The 14,947-nt window shown below is 30.2% G+C and overlaps 2 protein-coding genes across 2 annotated transcripts in view; both read right to left on the minus strand.

Moving 5' to 3' along the window:
- Nucleotides 1–12,895: 12,895 nt before the first annotated feature.
- LOC127118074 (cold and drought-regulated protein CORA) lies at nucleotides 12,896–13,888 on the minus strand. The gene is made up of 3 exons (XM_051048216.1): nucleotides 13,656–13,888; nucleotides 13,316–13,465; nucleotides 12,896–13,228 (listed from the first exon to the last, which is right to left on the minus strand). The coding sequence occupies exons 1-3, from the start codon at nucleotides 13,744–13,746 to the stop codon at nucleotides 13,071–13,073; spliced, it is 399 nt and encodes a 132-aa protein (XP_050904173.1). The 5' UTR covers nucleotides 13,747–13,888; the 3' UTR covers nucleotides 12,896–13,070.
- The window catches only part of LOC127118073 (cold and drought-regulated protein CORA), an 87,999-nt gene continuing 85,947 nt past the window's right edge, over nucleotides 12,896–14,947 (minus strand). Inside the window, exon 4 of the transcript XR_007802085.1 lies at nucleotides 12,896–12,994. The gene's annotated coding sequence lies outside the window, so the exon portion shown is untranslated. The remainder of the gene's footprint in view (nucleotides 12,995–14,947) is intronic.

Raw genomic sequence — 14,947 nt, forward strand, 5'->3', positions numbered from 1 at the left:
TATATATATATATATATATATATATATATATATATAAATGGTTGCAACTTTTCGATAAATACTTATTTAGTGACCAAAATGATTTGACTTATAAGGTGTCATATTTAGGTGACTAATTCGGTCGTTACAGTGATCGAAATTTATCGATGTCTAAATCGTTCACTAATTTTTTTTAGTAGTGCTCGTCCTTCCTTGACACTTAGTCCAATCTCCGATGGTAAACCGTCATAAATTTCCGTTGTATTCCACTATAAAAATTAATGCAGTGTCCTTTCGTACAAATGATAACCATAGATAAATCGTTGAAATACTTAAAATCAACTACTAAGCTAAATATATCTAAATCTTCATTTTTCTTAAACTACACACAACTCACGAGACTATTAAAACCTCCAAGATCCACGATCAAGATTAGGACCACATTCACAACTCATAAGTACTCCACGATCTAGTTCTGTAACAATCCTCACTCGATTCTATCAGGATTCCCTTTACTGAGTGTTACAATATGCAGTTTCTTATACACAAGCAATGTAGAAAAACAAATCGACATGAAAAGATAACCACCATAACTAATTTCAGTTATGACAGTTGGGAGTTAGTTTTAAAAATATATCATATAGGTGCATGTGTAATGTAGTTAACACAAATCTTACCTGTTCTATAAGTAACATTCGTAATCTCCATATTCAATCAATGAAGATTAGATAAATTTTACCAAATATACTCATTCATAATTGTTCATAATATGGTATCAGATAGAATAATCGAGCTTCATTCTCTTTTGCCTCATTAATCAAGAACACTTTCTTGATTCATTTCTTTATTACCTGCAACTTCTTGTTTCGTTGCTTCACTATCTGCTTCTTCTCATCATTCTTTTCACATCAGTTTTGATTTGTTTTGGTTTTTCCCAGTTTCGCAGTTGTTCTTTCATACAAATTCTTTCTTTTCTATTCATCTTCTTCGATCCATTTCAAACCATGACTTTGCGCGTTGCTCCATCAGGGCAACAAGCTGACAATAAATCACACTATAACATTCATCCCAACCCGAAGTATCTAATTCTGTTTGCATTTCGCCAAAGTATAATGTTCCAACTATCTTTCATGGAGAAAATCCATGTAGTAAGCTTTAGGTACGAAAAAGGCAAGCTTAAGTTCATCGACGACACAGTTGATATTCCTTTTAATCATGACCTAAATCGCAAGCAATGTGAAAAGTGCAGTTACTTGATCAATTCTTGGTTGGTAAACTTTGTTTCTAAGCAAATTTTATCTACCATCGAATTTCATGTCAATGCCATTATGTGTGGAATGATTTGAAAGAACGATTTTCCAAAGATGACTGTATTCATATTTTCAATCTTCGATCTTCAATAAGAAATTTGAAGCAAGCATCTAAGTTTGTTATGCATTAGTTTATTGAGTTGAAAGGTTTATGGGAAGAACTCAATGAATATTGCCCATTTTCTGCATGTTCATGTACTCATCAATGTATATGCTTAGCCATGCAGAATCTTCATGCTTATTAATATGAAGATCAAGTTATGCAGTTTTTAACTGGTCTCAATGATTAATACTCTGTTGTGAAAACTCAAGTTTTGTTAATGGAACTTTGACCACCAATTAAAAAAGTTTACTCCTTAGTAGTGCAAGAGGAGAGTAATAAAAAACCTGTCACGACCACTGAAGAAGATAGCTCATTATTGGTCAATGCAACTCAAAGATTTGATCGTAAAGGAAAGCATCAACACTTCAAGAACCCTCCCAGACAATGTACATTCTATAATAGGAGTCGCCACACTGTAGATTTATGTTATCAAAATCATGGCCACCCATATTTCAACAAGAATAAATCCCAGGTTAATGCATCCACCATTCAAAACTGTGATCTTGTTGAAACAAGTGATACTTCTACAGTTACTTATCATTCAAGTAACAATTCTACCATTTCTCAAGTAAAATATGACCAATTAATTAGCTTGGTCCAACAAGTTAATTTGCTACCTTCAGCAAATTCTAGTAATACTGTTACAACCTCCTCCATGATTCATGATAATCCATCAAATGCTACATCTTCAGGTATTATCTGCACAACTTCTAAAATATTACCTCATAATCAATTTTGGATACTTGATTATAGTGTTAATGACTACGTATGCTCTTCATTGCATTTATTTATTTCAACTCATGATATCAAACATCTTAACATCACTCTACCAAATGGTCATTTTATACGTGTCAAACAACATGGCAACATTCATTTTTCATCCACCTTTTATTTGTATAATATTTTGTATTCATCTGAGTTCCATCTCAATTTGATATCCATCTTCAAGCTTTGTAAATCCCTGAAATTTAAAATTGGTTTTGCTGCCAATGATTGTGTCATACAAGATTTGAGCATGATGAAGATGATTGGTTTGGGTAAGCGGATTGGAGGACTATATAGATTGCAAATGGATGATTGTTCCCTTGTTGATGACACAGGACCACGTCCCTTTATGTCTATTAGTATCAACACCATATTACCTAGCAATACTTTATGGCATTTTAGAATAGGTCACGTTTTAAATAAAAATCTTATACATATGTCTTTGTTGTACCCGTCTATTTCCTTTAATAATAAAGCTACTTATGATATTTTCTACCTAGCTAAACAAAAGAAACTTCCATTTTGTCATAGTTCTAGCACTACTAATTCAATTTTTAAATGATCCATCTAGATATATGTGAGCCTCTATCTCTAACCTCACTCCATACTCACAAATACTTCATAACAATCCTTGATGACTATACAAGATACATATGGATTGTTATTTTGAAAACCAAAGCTGAAGTATCTACAAAAGCGAAACAGTTCATCACCATGATTCAAAATTAGTTCCAAATTACAACGAAAACCATAAGAACTGATAATGGCCATGCGTTTTTGTTACAAAACTTTTATGAGTCCATAGGAATTAATCATCAAGGGTCTTATGTTGAAACCCCTCAACGTAATGGGAGGGTATACAGAAAACACCAACATTTACTCAATGTTGAAAGAGCCTTACTCTACCAAACCAAACTTCCTAAACAATATTGGTCATATGCACTCCTTTATGCCACATTCATCATCAATAGGGTTCCCATAGCTACCTTAAACAATCATTCCCCATATCAGGTATTCCATGACAAAATTCTCCAATTGATTCATTCAAGATTTTTGGATCACTTTGTTATGCTTCCACACTTAGTGTCCATATAACAAAATCTAACCCTAAAGCAAGAAAATCCATATTCTTGGGTTATACCAATGGCATGAAGGGTTACACTATACTAGACCTTAACACCAAAGAAACTTTTGTCTCCAAAAATGTGTCATTTCATGAGCATATACTACCATACACCACACAAACACCCTAAACATCTCAATCATGGACATATTATCCTAGTACATCCATTGACCACTCCACAACCACTACACCTTCTTCTACTAACCATGTACCAATCATTGATCCACATACCAGTTCTACACAACACAACTCACCACATCCTTCCATATATGATATTCATGAAGTCTATCAACCACCATATATTACTAACCAACCTACTCCACCACTCATTGATCTACATACCAGTCCCGCCCAACCAACTTCACCACATCCTTCAAACCATGAAAATAATGAGATTCATCAACAACCACCTAACATTAACCAACCTACTACACCTACTCATACATTTTCTAGGGTTACACATAAACCATCCTACTTGAAACATTATGTATGCTCCATATCTCATAATCTCATTATATCATCTAATGGTGTGTTATATTCTATTTCTCTTTCCATCTCTTATGATAACTTGTCTACACCATATTATCACTATTCCTTGTCGTTGTCATCACATATTGAGCCTAAATCTTATGATAAGTCTTGCAATCTTGAATATGAGAATCAAGTTATACAAACTGAGCTTACTATACTTGAAAAGACATGTACTTGGATCATAGTTGATTTGCCTCCAAATGCTAAGCCTATTGGATGTATGTGGGTGTAAAAGATCAAACACCATATTGGTGGCATAATCGAGACATTCAAAGCTATGTTAGTTGCCAAAGGTTATAACCAAATTGAAGGACTTTACTACTTTGAAACATACTCTCCAGTTTCCAAATTAACAATAGTGAGAACAGTTGTATCTCTTGCTTCCATTAATAACGACCATGTTCACCAACTAGATGTGAAAAATGCCTTTTTGCATGGAGAACTTCAATAGGATTTGTATATGACAATTACACCAGGTGTTAAAAATGATAAACCTAATCAGGTATGCAAGCTTGTTAAGTTCTTATATGGATTAAAACAAGCTAGTATAAAATGGCATGAAAGGTTGACTACATTTCTCACCAAACATCAATACAAACAAGCTATTGCAAATGTATCATTATTTACAAAGAAAGACCAATTTTTTTTTACTATAATGTTATTTATGTAGGTGATGTTATTATGGCAGGTAACTCACTACAAGAAATGAAACAAGTTAAGGAGAAGTTGCACAAACAATTTAGGATCAAAGACTTAGGTCAGTTGAAATACTTCCTTGGAATAGAGGTTTCTTATTCCAAATTGGCATTTCAATATTCCAAATAATGTATTGTTTGAACCTTTTACAAGATTCATAAATGTTATGTGCAAAGTCAGTTTCCACTCCATTGGATCCATAAAAAAAATCCATAAGGATGCTAGCATACCATACCATGACATTCCTGTATACATTAGATTAGTTAGAAGGTTGCTTTACCTGAATGCTACAAGACCTGATATAACTTTTTGCACTCAACAATTGGGCAAATTCATATCTGCTCCAATAGTGAATCATTTCAATGCATCCACTTGAGTTTTGATGTCCTAGAATAGGAATATTGTAACACCTTAAAACTCCACATACAAATTATCGCATAATTTAATAAAAAGTAAAACCACATAAGGTGTCACTCACATCAAACATATCTTGCTCTGTAACACGGGTTACATTATTTCATATAAAACTTGTCATCGTATGCTCACCTTCACTTAGAGTATCATCGCCAGCGGAATCATCATTAAACAATTATTAAAGATATAACATATCATGACATTTAGTCTCAAACTTCAACTTTCATGCCATAATTAAAATGAGTTATATCAATCAAATCGAATGAATCAGTTAGAATCTCCCTGAAAGAAAGTGGTATCTACTTCAACATAAGAAACATAATAAGTAAACAAACATTCCCAATCCGATGTTAAATAATCAGGGAAAGACACCACTAATAAAAATGATAAACTAAGGAAATACTCCAAGAGACAACTTCCACTTACTTCAGTAAGACCTACTCCTGAGTACCTGCACGATGCTCATGTAAAGGAAACATTCAAACAACAGGGGTTAGAAATACATTCAAATAATTAATCATGCATAAACAATCAGAGTAGATTAAATGAAATACAGTTCAAATATAAATCCACTATGTACCACAACACATGTATTCAAGTTTCATCCACTTCACCACAACACACAATCAATATGCAATGTGACTCTCAACAACATTATAGATTCATATGCATACGGTACAAATCTCAAAAATGGTTCTCATAATGAATCGGGTTCCATCTGCCGAACCCATGAGCCCCACACCAAGCTTGGGATATTTACATGTTCCCTCACCGAGACTCGTACCCCGCCTCTTTCACCACCAACAACAACATAATATGCATGAATGAATGAATGCATCATAACCACATTTCAACAACAATTGACGATATCAGATCGAATCGTACGATTCCAGTACAACAACCACAAGGTAGTTTCCACACCGGAACTACGTATCTCAACTCAACATGTTATCATTTTAAGTATAACAATTTATCTCTTAGTCACGTCAACATTATCACAACAATTACAACAAAACAAATGGTATCACATCAACTGCATAATTTCCTTTACAACATCAACAAGATAGCTTCACATAGAAACTATACATCAAAACCCACATTTCATCATAACACAACAATTAAACAACCTGCAATTATATGAGCAATTTACCACATCAATTTATCAACAACGGAAACTCAACGATTCGCTAAACGATTCATTACATCATAATGAAAACCACAACAACACACACATAATCCTAATTTAATCATCCATAATCTCACCACCATTGTGTAGTTCAGAATGTCATTTTTCCAACACTTTTGTACGACATCTAAATCGGACTTACGGAATGAAAGTTATGACCAAATTCGTCGGGATATGTTAACTAATTAGAAAATAGATTTTTCTCAAACTTATGCTTTGCAATCGATTGCATCTAGAGTGCAATCGATTGTCACGGAAATATTTTCCAAAATTTTACACTATGCAATCGATTGCAGTCAGGGTGCAATCGATTGCACTGAAGGATTTTCTAAAAATTTCACTAGTGCAATCAATTGCAATCTAGGTGCAATGATTGTAGCTGAAGGATTTTTGAAAAAAAAAATAGTTTTCTCTATTACGATTGTAGAGCTAGTTCCAACCCTTCAAACCTCATATCAATCCCAAATTAATCCACCAAAAACTCTCAAATCACATTCTAATATCACCAATGGATCAAACATAATTAAATTGACACAACTACAGTTTTTCCTCATGATTCCATCACCCAAAATTATATCCTAAAACACCAAATTTTCATCAAAACCCAAGAACACGCCAATGTAATTCAATTCAATCATGTGAAGACAAAATTATTAGCATACAATTAATCAACAATCAATCAATATTCAACAACATTAATCAAGGTTCATCAAAATTCACCAAAACTTCAATTTAAGAGCAAACCCTATTGGAGGTTAAGGAAACCTCTCTACCCCTTCATGATTTAGCATCCATAGTTGAATAGTTTCCCCCTACCTGATTATTGCAACAAAGATAAAAGAATCGCTGAACTTTTTCTCCTAAGCCCTTCTTCCCCATCCTCTTGCCCTAACCCTTCTTTTATCTCTTCTAACTTTTTCACGTAATATGCAAACTGACTTTTTCTCCACTTCTCTCATATTTCTGACAACCTTATTCCTCCTAATTATGTTTCCCTATACTACCATCAACTTAACCTTGTATTTATCACCTTGTCCTCAAAATCTCTACACACTCCACTTTCCTAATTATTTTATTATTTAAATATTATTTACTCAACTAATTAAATAGACTCCTATTATTTAATTGTCAAGATCATCATAAATAATTCTAACTTATTCCAACTAACCTTTGCACCCCATATATTATAATCAAATAAACTACAACAATCCACAATTAATTCATGGATAAATCGATTAAATAAATAAATTGAAAATGGGGTGTTACAAATTTCTTACCAAGATACTCACAAATCAAGTTGCAAGGATACTCGGATGTTGATTGAGATGGATGCTCGGATACTAGAAGATCCATTTTAGGTCAATGCTTCTTTCTTGGAAGGTCCCTTATAACATGGAGGACCAAGGAACAATTAATTGTTTCTAGATCATCGAGTGAAGTTGAGTATTAGGCTTTGGCTGCTGCTACATGTGAGCTGCAGTGGCTTGTATACTTGTTCAAAGATTTGAAGGCCGGATGTACAATGACACCATTGTTATATTGTGACAATCAAAATGCATTACACATTGCAACAAATCCTATGTTTTATGAAAGAACAAAAAAACCTAGAAATTAATTGTCACATTTTAAGAGAAAATATGTTGAAAGGATTAATGAACTTGTTGCCATGTTCTTCAAAGGATCAACTAGCATATTTCTTCACCAAATCATTGCTACCTCACCCTTTCAATAGTATGTTATCGAAGTTGATCATGCTTGAAATTTATCAACCATTAACTTGTTGGAGGATGTTACAAGATGCACTTTATTATCACACAAGGAATGTAGAAGAACAAATTGACATGAAGAGATAACCACCATAATTAATTTCAGTTATGACACTTAGGAGTTAGTTATGGAAATCTATCATTTATGTTCTTATGTAATGTAGTTAGCATATAACTTACTTGTTCTATAAGTAACATTTATAATCTCCATATCCAATTAATGAAAATTAAATAAATTTTACCAAATATGCTCATTCGTAGTTGTTCATAATACTGAGTCTTTGAATTGATGACAAATGTTAGAAACACAAAATCTACGTTGCAGAAGACTTCTTGTTTTTCTTCATTAGAAATCAATCTCCAGAAATTCACAAACTTGATTTTCTATCTTGATAGTGTTGGGGGAGTTTTTCAGTAGGGATCATTGAACATTGTGAGACTTCTTTTAGAGCAACACTTTTGTGAGAGACACACCACATATTCACCCAAAATCTTAAGGTGATAGGTGAGTGGGTTCTCTCACTTATAAATGCTCAAGTCTCCATATTTACAACCAATGTGGGACTATTGTCCATACTACTTACACTTGATACATTCTCAACACTCCCCCCTCAAGTGTGAGTCTACAATGCTCCCCCTTAAGTGAAAGTTCTTCTTACTTCCATAGACTCTTGTACCGCACAGAACGTTTCTTATTCACCACACTGGCGCCGTTGACACTCTTCAATGAAACGTTTCTTATTCACCATCCTGACACCGTTGACTTTCGATACAAGTAACCTGGTCCCTTTCTGAAACCAAAGGCTCATGATACCATTTGTTGGGAGAGTTTTTTTTCACTATGGAGCATTGAACATTATGTGACTTTTTTTTCTAGAACAACACCTTTGTGAGAGACACACCACATATTCATTTAAAACCTTAAGGTGATAGGTGAGTGAGTTCTCTCACTTGTAAATGCTCAAGTCTCCACATTACCAACCAGTGTAAGACTATTATCCACACTACTCACACTTGATACATTCTCACTAGATAGACATTTATAAAATTATTAGTATCTCTAATGAATCACCTAACAACAAAAACTCACATTCTCTTATAGAGTTCAGTAATACTCATACTCATCAATTGTGTTTATTTTTTGAGGTAGAAACAAATATGAGAGGGGTAACCGTCCAGAAGATGCATTTTAGAAATTTGACTTTTAAATACGTGAAAGGTTATCCCTTATACAAATAAAGTGGGGGAATTCAAAATAAAAACCAAATTTTAAGTCAAATGATCAAAGAGGTTACCATCGCAACTCTAGAGAGAGAAAGTGTGAGGGATTCCCTCTTATCAAATCTAGACATTTGAGATTCTCACTCATTCTATGCGACCTATCCTTAAAATCTCGTGAGAGGTAAAATCCGCTCGAATGATTTGCATATAAAATAAAATCTCACTTCCCTAAAATGATTTGTTCTCACTCTCATGTTTCCTCTTCCTTTCCTATTTCTTTTTCCTTCGGTTACAAAATTTCATTTCCAATAGCTCCCACTCTCTCATTTCCTCTTCATTTTAAGGAGTTATTTTGGGTGTTCAAACTTGATTTTCTTCTTAGTATTCAATTACATGAACATATTTTGAATTATTTTTTTATTTATGTAATTTAGGATGAGTTGTTTTAGATTTTTATTTTAATTGGTAATAAAAATATGTATGTATGTTTTTTATGAATAAAAAATAATACATTTTAGTGTAGAATTTGCATGTTTGTTTGTTATACAATATATGTTTGTGTAAAAGTTTGATATTGATAGTCAAAAATAGGCATGTTAGTGTTAAATTGTATGTTAAGTTAATTAAATATATATTGTTAGTTTTTTTTACACAAAGATATATCGTTAGTTTAATAAATATATAAAAAAATCAGTTTTAATGTTAATTAATACACTTTTAAAATCATGTTTAGTGTTTGTTAATACACTACAATTTTTAAATCAGTTTTTATGTTGGTTAATACAGCTTTAATGTTTGTTAAATAATACAATTATAATAAATATACTTTTATTAGTAAAACGGAATCGAGGTTTTGGGAGAGATTTTGCTCCTAAAAAATATCACATGAATTCTGCATGCTAGTTGACTGAACTACCATGAGTCGAAGTCTGTGAAGATTTTTTACCGATGCTTTGCAAGGGATTTTACCCTTGATAAAAACTTGACATGACCTTTTTAGTTGAAGAATTTTTGGCCCTTTGAATAGTCATGCATTATGATGGCTTTTTGTGCGTTATGAGTGGTTTTGTCTATGACAATTTTGTCTTTTTTAAGTGAAGGTAATAATTGTTTAGATACCTACTTGCTTTGCTATTTCTACACAAAAACATACACCAAATACCTACATCAAACACTGTTCATCGTATTTATACGATAAATAATATTTTTTATTTTTTTAATAAATAAAAAAATAATATTTATAAAAATATTTTTATTTTTATAACATAAATATAAAATTTATTATTAACCGATTTTATTATTGTATTAACCACAATAATATAGGTTATTAACCAAATTTATTATTGTATTAACCATAAAATATAAGTTATTTTATATTTTAATGTCAAAATTTGGATAATACTATATATTTTATTGGTTAATGAAATAGTGAATTTGGATAATAAATTATAAATAAAATATGTGGTTAATAACTTTTATTTTTATAGTTAATACAATAATAAAATTGATTAATGACATACTTTATATTTGTGTTATAAAAATAATTTTTTTTTATAAATATTTTTTTATTTATTAAAAAAATAAAAAACACTGTTCACCATATAAATACGGTGAATAGTATTTGGTGTATGGTTTGATGTAGGAATAACATAATTCCTACTTATAAATATAAATTACTCGTACAATTTATTTAAAATTTTAATTGAACACAAGTTTAAAGTGAATTTTTTATTAATTTTTAAATGTTATAATAATAATAATAATAATAATAATATTATTATTATTTAGATTCTCATTTATAAATATAAATTATTTTTGTTATAATACTCTCTTTGTCCCATAATAATGATAAAGATCATCATTTTGTGATTTATAATAAATTTTAAACTCATTTGTAAAAAAAGTGTCCCAAAATAAATAACTCATTTCAATTTTCAATGCACCTTTTCAATTTTACCATCTAATTAATATTATTTTTATCATTTTCAATACATTATAAGTGTATTTTAGTAAAAATATGATTCTCTCATTCATTTATTCATTTTTTTTAATCATTATGAAATGGTCAAATGAATCACTTATCGTGGGACGGAGGAAATATTCATTATCAAATATTAGTAGTAATGATTAAAAAATAAATTAATTTGTATTAAGATTTTTTTTAAAAAATAAATCATTCATTATCATCGGAAAAAATAACACTTTTTATTATGTAAGAAATAATAAAAATTCCGATGATACTCACACTCTTTAATTTTTTAACACAATTTTTTTATGGCGTTTTGATCTAAGAATTAAAACTAAAATGTTATAGAGAAATATTAATACGTGACGTGAGTATGTCTCATGTCAAAATTATTTTAACCTTTTATTTTTTATTTTTTGTTTAGCTAAAATATATGTGAAAATAATTTAAAATAAGTGTTATTTAGTTTTGATTAATTTATTTTTTTAATAAATTAGAAAATTAAATAAATAATAAGTTAAATTGAAATAAACAGCTAATCTATGTTTAATTTATTATAAAAATATTTATTTATATTTATATATTAATGTAAATAAATGGTTGATATTTATAATTCAATAATCTTAAAAAATATATAAATTTCTAAAATTTTCCTAAATAATATTGAATCCACCATAATTTCTTTCAAGATTTTATTTCATCAATTATTTTATTTTTAAGTTATTTTTTCATTAATGTCCATGTTATTTATCTCTTCAAAGTTCCAGATTAATCTCATCGGATTGTTTGGTCTTACTATTTATTTGGCCATTTAGTGTTGAAAGCAATGTTTTAAAAATAGAATCGGAGATCGAATCCGTAAAATTTACTATTTAAGGTTTAACTTCAAATATTTTATTTAAGAATAATTTAATCAAATTAAAGAATTATAATAAAATAAGTCAAACTAATTCAAACTAAATTTAAAATAATAAAATATAATAACTAAAATAAAGTTCAAATAATTAAGATTGATATCAAAAATAAAATACAATATAATTCATTAAAAAAAATGAATTTTAGTTGAATTACGATAAATAAGTCTTACAACAACAAACAATATTGACTTGAACGACAATCAATATTGTGTTAAATATCGTGATTATGTTTAAAAGAGATGAAGTGATGATGATGGAGTGTAGTTGAAAGAAAAACTATAATGAAGTGACACAATTTAGAAGTTTGTATGGTTCAAAAAAATATGGAATTTTTTTTGTGATTGATGAATGTATGTTGAGTTTTGATATTGACTCATCAAAATTTTAAAAAAAATTAAAAAAATGGTTAATTTGATGTTTTTTTTAAAGAGACGATTTTACAAAATCGACTCCGTTTCTTTATTTCGAATGATTTTGGACGATTCAATCAGATTTTTTCGATTTTATTCCGGTTTTGATCCACTAATAATTTTAAAAGATTAATCCAACCGAATTCATATCCGGTTTCTGATTCAATCGGTTGAACTAACTGTTTCGGTCCTATTTTTAAAATATTGATAGCAAGAATACTATTTTATTCAATGAGAAATTTTTAAAGTAAGTTTGATATGTTAGGGATGATTAAATTTATCTCTTATGAGTGACTTATATCTTTTTGTAAGTTTACTTAAGCCTGTTTTTTCTGTTTTGTGTCGAGTTGATTTATTTTCGTGATTAGGTTTATGACTTATACATGGCTTTTCATTACTAAAAGATTATATTATTATGACGTACACATTGCTTGTCATGTCAATTAGTCGACCAATTTTCTTAAACAAATCAGTAATATGCAAAGTACAAACTTAAAAGGAATCAAAGTACAAACAACAATAATATATATTTGATATATTACAAATGATAACACATTCATCACTTTCACTCGAATCAAACTCTTCACCACAAATACAAAGATGATACCTCTTTTATTTTACACCAAACACTATTCATTCATGAAACTTATTACTTTGAATGTGCATCATGTATGATGATATAATCAGTTTCCATTGTCTGAAGCACCACCGTGTCCACCATGTCCACCATGTCCTCCATGTCCACCGTGGTAACCGCCACCACCACCATGGTAACTACCACCACCATGACCGTAGTGTCCATATTTGGCATCTTTTACTTCATTTGAAGTTTCAACAACCTCTGCAAATACAACAGTATGTTTATATTTTATATTGACATTTATTCTTGAAATTTATTACTAATTAAGAATGTAATATAAATGGTTACCATTGTTGGAAACACCACCATGTCCACCATGTCCTCCATGTCCACCATGTCCACCGTGGTAACTGCCGCCACCACCATGGTAACTTCCACCACCATGACCGTAGTGTCCATATTTGGCATCATTTACTTCATTTGACTTTTCAGCAACCTCTGCAACATTGTAATTATATATGAGATTAATTATAACTTAGTCATAATGTGTTTATATAGCTTCTAATTTCATCCCTTCACATATATATATATATATATATATATATATATATATATATATATATATATATATATATATATATATATATATAAAGCTAAAATTAAGAAACATAATTTATAACTAGCTCACCCTCAGTTAAGTCCCTAGCTGACACTTGTGAGGAAATAACAAGAAGCATGGCCAATAGGCCAAGGATGAGGATTGCATTTTTGGAATCCATTGTACTCAATTCAAGATGAATTGAAATGTGATATTTGGTAGTGAAGGATGAGAAAAATAGTAAGAAGGTGTTCTCTATATATAATGGAAAGAAGTAGGAATCAACACGGAACCTTTAGATGGTAGTTGGGATGGTAGCTAGTCTGTGTTAATCAACCTTATCTTTAAAACTAGTAAAGATGGATCCAAGGGTCTGAAATGAAGCAGTGCTGTTTTTGTCTACTTGTTCTTAGCTACTTCACTTTATGAAGTCTGTTTGGATAAACAGTTAATTTAGAACTGATAGCACAAATGTTTATTAAAATAAACAATTATGGAAAATTTTCTTTAACGAAAGATAAAATAAATTTAAATTATTTTTATGTATACTATAAATTGTTTTCATAAGTTACTTTAAATATAAGTAAGTTTGAATAAGGCAATCAAAACTTACTCATAAATCATAATATTATTATATTGTGTAGTTTTAAATATAAGAAATTTTTTGCAACTCTATCTTATTGAATTACATTGTATCTGAAATACCATTTCATTAATATAAATTTGGCTTTCCAATAAACAAGTTTTTCTGAAGTGAAAGCTAAAGAGTACAATTTTATTTTTTATATGAAACTATTTTTTTACTAAAAAAAGTGAGCTATTTTTTTTTTAAAATAATCCACACACTATTTATAATATGTTTTTAATAAGGAACTTTATTTTTACAAAGAGTTGGACATTATTAGTGAATAGAATAGAACTAGTTAAGAAAGTTACTTATGAGAATTTGAATAGTATAATTAACTTCTATTCATTTGTATGAAAATATGAATGTATGAGGCCTAATTCATGCAATAACAAGATAAGTTTGATTTCTCTCCTCTCTCTTCATCGTGAATGCACACCTTCATATCATGAGAGTTTTCTCATCGAACAGGGTATCATACGCCTAAGAGGATCGTAAAACTCTTCTACTGCTTCAATCCCTTATTAGTATCACAATTTTCATCCTTTCCATCGAAGATTTTCAGTTTTAGAGAAACTTAGTTTCCAGGCAAGAACTGCAATTTATTCCATCGAATTCCAGTTTCAGAGAAACTTAGTTCGTTGTTGCAGGCAAGAACTTCAACCAAACTGCATTGATCAAGCTTCAAAGAAGCTTCCCTTTCTACCTCCAAATCAAATCTCAATTGGAATTCAGAGAAAAGTAATGGTGAATCTCG

This window comes from Lathyrus oleraceus, chromosome 2 (assembly GCF_024323335.1).
Source record: "Lathyrus oleraceus cultivar Zhongwan6 chromosome 2, CAAS_Psat_ZW6_1.0, whole genome shotgun sequence".
Taxonomy (NCBI): Eukaryota; Viridiplantae; Streptophyta; class Magnoliopsida; order Fabales; family Fabaceae; genus Lathyrus; species Lathyrus oleraceus.